The following is a 10,490-nucleotide window of genomic DNA, read 5'->3' as shown; positions in this document are numbered from 1 at the left end:
CGCGCGAATCGCGTCCGGTGTGAACGCCACATTAGGATCATTGAGACCCCACGAGGTGAGATCTTGCATGGAGCCCAAGTCCGAGGGAGATTGACAGTCATGTTTAGCTTCTTCCATTTTCTAATGATTGCTCCAACAGTGGACCTTTTTTCACCAAGCTGCTTGGCAATTTCCCCGTAGCCCTTTCCAGCCTTGTGGAGGTGTACAATTTTGTCTCTAGTGTCTTTGGACAGCTCTTTGGTCTTGGCCATGTTAGTAGTTGGATTCTTACTGATTGTATGGGGTGGACAGGTGTCTTTATGCAGCTAACAGCCTCAAACAGGTGCATCTAAGTTAGGGAGTGGAGGTGGACATTTTAAAGGCAGACTAACAGGTCTTTGATGGTCAGAATTCTAGCTGATAGACAGGTGTTCAAATACTTATTTGCAGCTGTATCATACAAATAAATAGTAAAAAATCATACATTGTGATTTCTGGATTTTTTTTTATAGATTATGTCTCTCACAGTGGACATGCACCTACGATGACAATTTCAGACCCCTCCATAATTTCTAAGTGGGAGAACTTCCAAAATAGCAGGGTGTTCAAATACTTATTTTCCTCACTGTATGTTAAATGTCACTTAGCAACAGTCATTTCGTCATCCTGTGTTCATTAATATGATATTCCAATATCGATCTAGATACTGCAAAGTTTCTCACACCAGCCACCGAGCGGACGCACAGAGTAACCGTAACGCTAATAAAACTTTAATACATTCACTCATTCATGAACATGATTTCTGCCCGAGTCCGACGGATTCCATTCCATCGGCTGTGGAGGTGAAGAGTCAAGACTACAACTCCCATGATTCCACACTCATTCACGTTGTCATCAAGCTTCGCCTTTGTTTTGAATAAGCGACCTCTAGCAGCGAAACTTACATACTGTGGCTTTATTAATTTAGGCCTATATATTTTCTATGCTCTGATATGTTTAATCATTTCCAAATGTAATGTCTTTGGTGTCTCTTCTGTGTTGTGAGATTTAGTGTGCGTATTTTTCATCATAACTGATTATGTGATGTACCTTTCTTCTATCAAAATCTGTTTCCATCTCTACAGACATGAGATAATGCAAGATCTGCGATATTCTCTTAACGGTGTCAAAACAACACCTCTTATATCTATTTTCATCTATCTTTGACATTTGACCAGTCTGTCGATCTAACCGTTACATCAACTACGCCTGTTTCTTGCATATGTTTCCTTCATATCTTCCTTATTTTGTCCGTCTTTCTCTACACTGTGATCTTCACAATCTTCATCTGTCAGATACAATACAAAGATTTTATTATAAACTATTATTTACTTTGTTTATCATTTTACATTTTAACTTAATTAATTTGACCGAGCCATTGCTTGTCTGTCATCATTTATTACTATTATTAAAAGAGAAAGTAAAAAGTAGTTTAATTCCTCCTGAAGATCGAGTCCTTTAGTGGGCGCTGTGATGCATGTACACCCTAAGCCAATAGTATTTATCTCCTCTTTATTCTGTGGTGCGCACGTCACCGGCGTCCTGCTCTGTGATTGGTTGCTGAGTGCAGGTTCCTGATGTGTCGCTCAAACTGCTGGAGTTTCGGATGTGTTTGCATCCGTACGTGATAATAAGCGATCGCGCAGTGGAACCAGACCCCATCGACCCAGTCCTAACCCAGACCAGCTCCAGACAATGGCTCAGTGCTCAGCAGCTTCGGCCAGTGGCGATGTGAACGGAGACAGCAAGACGAAGAGGAAAGTGGCCATCATTACAGGCATAACCGGTCAGGTAACGTGAAGTATTGTCTTTACAAATGCGACACGATGGCATATACAGAAAACTCACCGGAAAATGGAAATGTTTCTTATTTACTCACCCGTGTGTTGTTCCAAACGCGTATGAGTTTCATTGGTCGGTTGAAAAATGAAAATGAGCTGTCAGGCAGAATGACATCCTCCTTTCATCAGGGGAATAAAGAGATGAGAATAGTAACAGTCTCTTGCCATTAGGGATGAGTAAACGATATATTAGACGGTTTTATCCTAAACAAAAACAGACTGACGGCAAAGTTAGACCTATACGTACGCTTGTTGGTAACCATGGTAACCACCGTTTTCGTTAAAATACCACAATTGCCATACATATAGTAATCTTCGTAAAATTTGAATACTTTAACCCCTTAACCGTCACCCTCTTTCTTGAGAATAGACGTGAAAATGCACAATCCAAACTTAAAGGTGCAGTGTGTAATATTTATGAGGCTCTATTGACAGAAATGCGTAATAACATACATAACTTTGTTTTCAGTGGTGTATAAAGACCTTACATTATGAACTGTTATGATTTATTACCTTAGAATGAGCCGTTTCTATCTACACACACCGCTGGTCCCATAGATATCCATAATAAAGGCTAGATGTCTCGTCTGCGCTGCTGGCCAATGGAGGTCGACGTCCGCACCTGGCGGCCATCTTGTCACAGTCAGCTCGCTCACTCGTAACATTGTGTTTTAATGGTGCTTGCACTTTTTAAATAACCGTAACTTGCTCATTTTTCTACCGATTTTCAAACTGTTTGGTTTGTTATAAACGTCAGAGATGTAGTTATGACACTGCATACTTATGAAAAACTATTCATAATTTTTTCAAGCATCCATAATTATAGCCACGTTAATGACGTTTGTAAGAAACCAAACCATTTGTAAATCCGTCAAGATTTCAGCAAGATAAGAGTATTTGTGTTCATGCAGATCATCAGGTACCACAGAGCCCTGCCTGTGACAAGATGGCCGCCGGTGATGACGGTAGAGACTCCGCCGTAAGACATCTAGCCTTTATTATGTATATCTATGGCTGGTCCCCTTACAGTGAAGCCGCCATTTTGCGCCGCCATGTTTCTACAGTAGCTCTTAACGGACAAACTGCTCTACAGAACGCTAGTCACTCTCCGCTGTCTCGGACGACAGCATCTTTGTCCTGTGTTGGCCACCGTAGCTTCTCAATGTGCTTCGAAAGGGAGGGGTGAGCGGTTGCAATTCACAACCTCTACCACCAGATGTCGTTAAATTACACACTGCACCTTTAAATGGTTGTAATTCAAGAATGCGTTGCTATATATACAAAAATATAATATGGAAGATTATTGATGAAGTGAAAGCACTTCAAATTATGAAAGTATGAAAAAGTTATGGAAGTTTAAAGGGATTGTTCAACCAAAAATTTACTCCCCCTCAAGTTGTTCCAAACCTGTATGAGTTTCTTTGTTCTGCTGAACACAAAAGAATATATTTTGAAGAATGTTTGTCACCAAGCAGATAGAGCAACCATTGACCGCCATAGTATTTTTTTCCCCTACTATGGTAGTCAATAGTTACTCTCTCTGCTTGGTTACAAACATTCTTCAAAATATCTTCTTTTGTGTTCAGCAGAACAAAGAAACTCATACAGGTTTGGAACAACTTGAGGGGGAATAAATGATGACAGAATTTTCATTTTTGGGTGAACTATCCCTTTAAATTTATTGTAAATCAAATGTACTGTACTAAACAGTTTTTTGTTTTATGTAAAATATATATTTTATACTCTAAATTCAAAGCCATATAACTAAGTTGTGTTCCAAATTTGAAGTTCCTTTGAGATTGTTTAGGCGCTGTACCAAAACCAGCCACCGGGCGTCACAAACATGCCATGCATTCTCATTCTGTAATAAATGAATGAATTTCTGTCCTAATATCACTTCTATCACAAAATATGGAACCTCGAGACTCAGACCTTTCCGATGATATGCGTTTTGTCAGGATTAGAAAAGGTTTTGATTATAAAGTAGTTCAAATACATTTTGTAATATGAAACCTGACACTGCCCACTAGGGGATGTCATGAGAACCGATACTTCGGTACCAAGTCGGTATTAACATTTTAAAAGCATGACGGTACTTGTTTTTCTACAGTACCGTAAGTACCGATGGTACCGAACGTAATTTCAAAATTATTACGTTTTTTTATTTACCGTGGTATCGAGTATCGTGTACTTTTGGTGGTATCGGTACCGACTACTAGATTTTTGGTATCGTGACATCCCTACTAGAAGTTAAAAGAATTTAAAGTACCGTTTCCATGATAACGCAAAAGTCCAATTTCGCAGGGTGAGTTTTAAGTTCGTAAGCTTTCGAATGATACCATATTTATGATTACTAAAATATGTGATACGAAAAGCAGGACGGTGGCAGTTAAGCGGTTAATATGGGCTCCCCTTTAGGCTTTAGCTTCCTGGTATCAATATTATAATGTTATTTCTTAAAATAGAGAAGTTTCTTGAGCACCTGGACATTTCCTGACTCACTGCACGAAGACTGCACTAAGCTTTGCACAACTGCAAGCCTCTTGCTCAACATTTGTATTGTGTAGCTGATGATTAATGTTTGATCATCATTTGTTATCATTTGTGATAATAAAAGCTATAACTATACACGGTAGAGAGCACTGCCCTTTTCACAGTTTCCTGAGTGACACTCCCAAACAATAGACATCTAGAACTATGTGTACTGTACACTCACAGATGTTTTCTCTTTTTATATTCATTTATTGTTACGGTAGGTGCATCCAATTTTTTGTGTACTTGTGTGCAATTCTATGTAAAACAAAATGAAAAAAAGTTTGAAAATAACTTTATAAAATGCTGATTAGTAGAGTGTATAGTAAGTCATTTGGGACTAGACAAAGCACGATTGTCTATAAAACATGGCCTGTTCTGTCTGTAATGCTGGTGGTGTCTCACTCCAAATTAAAATGTTTGTTTTGGCAATTTGGATACGGTAACATTTACCACTGTTGTGTACAAAAAGGAGTGTCTTAATGGAGGCCTGTAATTGTTGGCTGTTGCTTATCTATCCCCACCCAAGCCCTTTTTATTATGAATGAGTGAACTATGTAACAGGAGAAAGATGTAGCGCACATTTGATCCCTAAAGCTTCACTGAAGATTAACCTGTCGTTTTACAGATTCTTATTAAACACAGTTTAAACTGTTCAGAATAGGAAGTAGACAAAAGGGCATCACAAATATATCTGGATAGTTTATTTTATAAAAGTTTCTGTGACTGTACAAGCCTCATGAATATTTAATATATCAGGCAAGCACCACTCATTTTATCATTGGTATTGGTAAAAAATGATTTCTTTATTTTTTAGTAAAGGCTACGCCCATGATTACAAACACACTCTGGTGAAAATTAAAAATGATTCTCTGGTCAGGATACAGAAAGATCGCTTTTATATACAAAGAAATGTTAGCTTTTGTAAATATCTAAAGTTAAAGGAAATCCCGTCCACTATCGAGACTTGCAGAAGATATCAAAAACTTTTTATTAGCATTGTTTCGGTCTCATGAGCTTCGTCAGGCATATTTTTTATCCTCTATTTCCTACGCACCTATCTATGACCAACAGATATGCGATGGTAATTGTCAATATAGCTTTTGTAAATATGAAATATTAAATGTGTAAGATGCCTGTCGCAGATAGTGTGTGCAGAGCCTCTCCCATGAGACTTTATTAGATATTATTATACATGGAAACTACACTCAAAGGGTTTCTATATTCTACTGAGGAAGCTTGAATCTGCCTCGCCTTCATTTGTCAGTTGTTGTGATGGTGACACACTATGTTAATTTTTTAACACTTAAAGTGTTAATTTTGACACTACTCCAGATCATATATGGTCCCAATCTAAATAGTGTCAAAAGTACACCGTTTGTAGTGTTTTATTTACAGTGTTCATATAGCACCCTACAGTGTAGAAAAATTACACCGGGAGTGTAAAGTGTTACACTTACAATTGTCGTTTAAATTTTACACTATGGGGTGTTTAACACCCCTGGTGTTGATTTAATTCCATTGGATTACACTATAGGTGTTATTAATAAAGTATTCTGTTATTATATGGTGTTAATGTTCAAGATCAGGCATAAAATCAAGAGTCTTCAGACGTATAAATCCAAAGTTTATTTAACAAATGGACAAAGCGGCTACTTTAAAACATATCAGATGTGTAAAGGTCAATTAGTCAATCACATTCTTGAGGTGTTGCACAGAAATAAAATAAATTAAAAAAGTTAACAAAACACATAAAATCATCTAATTTGCTCTAGACACAAACAAATATGACGGGTAGATTTGAACAAGATTGCAGAAAGCTACTTGTTGACAGTTGTGTAGCATCCATGAATGCTGCTCCTCCCTGTCCCGTCAGCGAGCAGGTGTGGCTGTGTGCTCTCTTCAGTTCAGTCAAGGTGTTCTGGTATGTTAGTACTTGCCTACAGATCATAGACAAAAAAAACACTCAAAAGCCGTGTTTCCACCGCAGGAACTTTGGGCTGGTACTCGGTGTGTTTTGACCGCAGGGTCTAAATAAAGTTCCTGGTAAATATTTCCGCCTCCAAACGGCCCTGCTCGCGAGGTCGTACTTTTTCAAAGTTCAGGAACTTTCGGGGGCGGGACTTGTGCGCTGAACATGCTGATTGGTTGAGCTCACGCAGCATTTTATTTCAACCGGCATTTTTTAAAGTCTTTTGCAAGGTTTGTTCTGTGTTCAGCAAATATCAGTCTCGCTCTTTCTGTCTGATGGCGCGTGTTCGTCTCAGCAATCTCACGGTCAATGTCCGTAATAGCTAATAATAACACACGTTGTCTTATTTTAAATCTAGCTTTCAGAATACGCTTTAGTTTCAGTGCTCGTCTCTTTTCCGCCATTTTGTTAATGACCTCTTTAGTAAACCAATACATAACCAGTAAAAGCAGCGCAGCTTGCATCTCCTCCACTTGTTATATTGTTGCAGACAGTATCGCTCTGACTGGAAGGAACAGTTGCGCGCAGTCCCACATCATAGGACTATTTTGCCTAATATTTGAAGATAACAAGGTGTTTTTCAGCTTGATATAAGCACATCCTCCAGGCAGGGCTCGACATTAACGCTTGTCCGGGACAGTTCGAAAGATAATTTTACTTGCCCGACGGACAAGTAGCCTGATAAAACGTCATTAACAAAAAATTACTAGCAAAAATGCAAGAATGATTCTGCATTCATTTAGTGTAAGTGGAGATCGATAGTGGATAATAATATATAATGTATAATAAACTGACGGTAACTATACCGTCGTAAACGACTGCCTCATTCCTGAACGAATCAGCCGTTTGAACGAATCGACTCAATGACTCGCTCATTCAGACGGTCACCTGCTGCCACCTACTGGTGGTTTAGTTTCATGTTTAAACATTCTTTCCAACTTTTCTTATTTGTATATTCAAAAAATATTTGAAACAATCTCATAACATTATTTAATGCAGTTATAATTTTTCAGTGTAAATTATTTAATTTGATTGGTAACAGCCCTATAGTGTCTTCTAATTTAATTTATTGATAAAATTTAAGAATATAAAAGGAAAGCTGAAGCATAGCCTATATTTAATAAGATTAGGGGAAAAATGCCCTTTATAAAAGGTAAAAATATCACAAATATGCAGATTTAAATATGTCAAAGCTGATTGAACACTGGTGAGAATATTGCTTCAGAATACTTTTGATTTACAACACACACATTTATTTATTTTTTTTCCGGTAAAGTAAATTTTTTACTCGGACAAGTGAATGACATGAACAAGCTTAATGTCGAGCCCTGTTTCCAGGTCTCTGGCAGCCTTTTGGTGGAATCAAATGAAGTAGGAGACGAATCGATGCAGGATCGTTGTGGATTCTAAATAACAAATGTGACAACTTCAGCAAAAAATGCATGAACGTGTATAGATAATCTTATTCTGAACTATAGTTGAACCTGAATCATCGGTTTCATCCTCTTTCACAGCAGATGCTGCAGTCAATCAGGTTCTTGGGAGAAGCCTTACTCCGCTGAGGTCTTCTCACTAAAAATCAAAACAAACAAAAACATCACCAAACATTTACATAGCATTAGCATAATGACATGCGTATTTCTCAGGAACCATTCTGTTCAGATGATTGTGTAGTCACAGGGTAGCGCTGTTCACTCACACCTGGCGTTAACATTCATCTTGGGTGACACACTCGATGTACAGGTGTAAACACACCCAAGACGCATTGAGATTCGATGGTTCTGATATGGTCTAGGCCACATTCTTTTAGGGATAGTTCACCCAAAAAAGAAAATCCTGTTATTTACTCACCCTTATGTCGTTCCAAACCGGCAAGGCTTTCTTTTGTCTTTGAAACACAAATGAAGATCTTTTTGATGAAATCTGAGAGCTTTCTGCCACTCCATTGGCAGCTACAAAACTACCACTTTGACACACTTAAAAAACATCATAAAGAGATTTTAAAACTAATCCAAATAAATCAAACCAGTTTAGTCCAAATGTACTTTTTCTTATTATTATGTTCGTTGATTAATGTTGATATGTGAATAAAAATCTATTTAAAAATCAAACGAGTAAACAACTTCATTCATTTGGATTGGTTTTATGAAATCTTTATGAACTTTTTAAGCATCAAAGTGGTAATTACATGGACTTTCATATTCATTTGAGTTTTGAAGATGAATAAAAAGTCTTTTCGGGTTTGGAATGAGATGAGGGTGAGAAATTACAACAATTTTACACGTTTGGGTCAACTAACCCAACTAAACTTTTTGCAGTTTAATATCTTGAATTAACACAATGACAGTGATTGATGTGTCATCATGAATCAAGACACACAATAACCCAAGACAGGGGTCTCATTTATAAAACTTTGCGTAGATTTCATCCTAAAAGTGTAGGTACGCTCAAAAGCTACATTTTGTGTACGCACAAAAAATGTGTGATTTATAAAACCATGTGTACGCCAGAACCTCTTTATAAATCCCTTTATAAATCACAGCCAGCAGAAGATTGTGCATATGTGCATCTCCACCCCGTCCCCGCCCTGAAATCACCATATAGCTTACAACGCCTAGTTTTACAATGCATAACCTCATCTGCATATCATTTGCATGCATATTCCCATCCATGTGACACCATGTTGAACACTGTCAAAGGTACAAGACATTGAAAAATATTAGATACGGACTATAAATGCCATTTGTGCCTTACACAGTACATTGCTGACAATCATCCAATATCCTTTTTATGTTTTAGAATAAATATATCAAAATATCCATAAAAACAAAATTGTATAAAATACTTCTCAGATATTTTTTTTTATATAAAGTTTATTCATTAATTTCCACGTGCCAAATGTTATTTTAATTCAAAATATTTAGTTAATTTTAAACCCTTCGACTCAAATTCATGCAGTTTTGCTGATAATGTGAACATATAGGACGTTTAGGCTATTTTAATCTAAACAGATAGGCCTATTTATTTATTGCAGTGTAAATACAATCATCTGACTCGCGTCACTGACAATATATTTTAAAAACGGAAATGTGCAAATTGTAATTTTTTTTCTTCAAGTTGTATCCTTCAAATACAGTGGTATTTTTCATAATTTTGTGAAGATGTCTTTACACTCCGTGTCCGTGCAGCGGTGGTTTTAGGCTAAAGTAAGCTGTTATAATTGGACATATTCCAACCGGATAATGGACCGTTCGACCACCGAATCCTGCAGTGTCTGTAATATCGAAGTAAGTGCGCATCACTGATCATCATTCTCGCTAATAATATTTTGTCATTACATGAGATCTGCAGTTTAGTTTAAAGAGGAATTCTTGGAATTAGCCTATATATTTAATCCTTGCTGTCATGAAAAACAGCGTGTCACAGGAAAACTGATCAAAAGTAACACCTCCACATGTCTATCTAAATTCATATAATTGTTTAAATATTGAGTAATGACTTTATGTAATTTCAGTGCATATCGCCATTAATGAAACTGGAACATTAATGTAAATGTGTATATTAAAATGAAAACAGAGTTTTAATTTGTTTTTACTTCATTACTTTTCTCACTGTAGTAAAAGAGTTCGTACGCACGGGTCAGAGTTTGCGTGAAAGTGCGCAAATTTTCCTGTCAAGTTTGTTTTTTTAAATCACAACTTGTGCATCAGAAGTAGCGTACACCTCTTTCAGGGCCTGTTTTGTGCGTAAGTAATTGTTATAAATGAGACCCCAGGTCTAAACAAAGATAATTTTTCATGTTCATTTGTCATGTTTTAAAATGTGTACTGCACATAGAATAAAATTATGTCTAATGAATAATGATGAGTATCACCTGAGAGGACAAAAGGACATAATAGCCCGCATAATGAGCTGCATAATGAATGAGCTTCAGGTACTTATGTGACTGAGAGCAGCAGGACAAAGGACATTATAGTGTACTTATCTAGTAAACGCATCTTGATTTAAGAATGTTTAAATATTTAGACTAGAAACAAAACAAACATTTCTAAGAGCATTTTTTCTAAATGTTTTTGTACTTTTTTGTTTGTTTTTGAAAGTAGTCTCATGCTAAAAAATTAAATAAT

The 10,490-nt window shown here is 36.9% G+C and overlaps 1 protein-coding gene across 2 annotated transcripts in view; it reads left to right on the top strand.

Annotated features, from left to right (window-relative positions):
- The first annotated feature begins 1,569 nt into the window (after positions 1 to 1,569).
- The window catches only part of gmds (GDP-mannose 4,6-dehydratase), a 182,590-nt gene continuing 173,669 nt past the window's right edge, over positions 1,570 to 10,490 (top strand). Inside the window, exon 1 of one of the 2 annotated variants that reach the window (XM_079830659.1) lies at positions 1,570 to 1,809. In XM_079830659.1, coding sequence (XP_079686785.1) covers positions 1,714 to 1,809 — 96 coding nt within the window. In that variant the 5' untranslated portion in view covers positions 1,570 to 1,713. The remainder of the gene's footprint in view (positions 1,810 to 10,490) is intronic. The other variant, XM_079830660.1, reaches the window with a different exon arrangement.

Source organism: Gobio gobio, assembly GCF_949357685.1.
Source record: "Gobio gobio genome assembly, chromosome: 12".
Lineage (NCBI taxonomy): Eukaryota > Metazoa > Chordata > Actinopteri > Cypriniformes > Gobionidae > Gobio > Gobio gobio.
The sequence above is the reverse complement of the archived record's forward strand: the minus strand, read 5'-3'. Positions and strand labels throughout refer to the sequence as shown.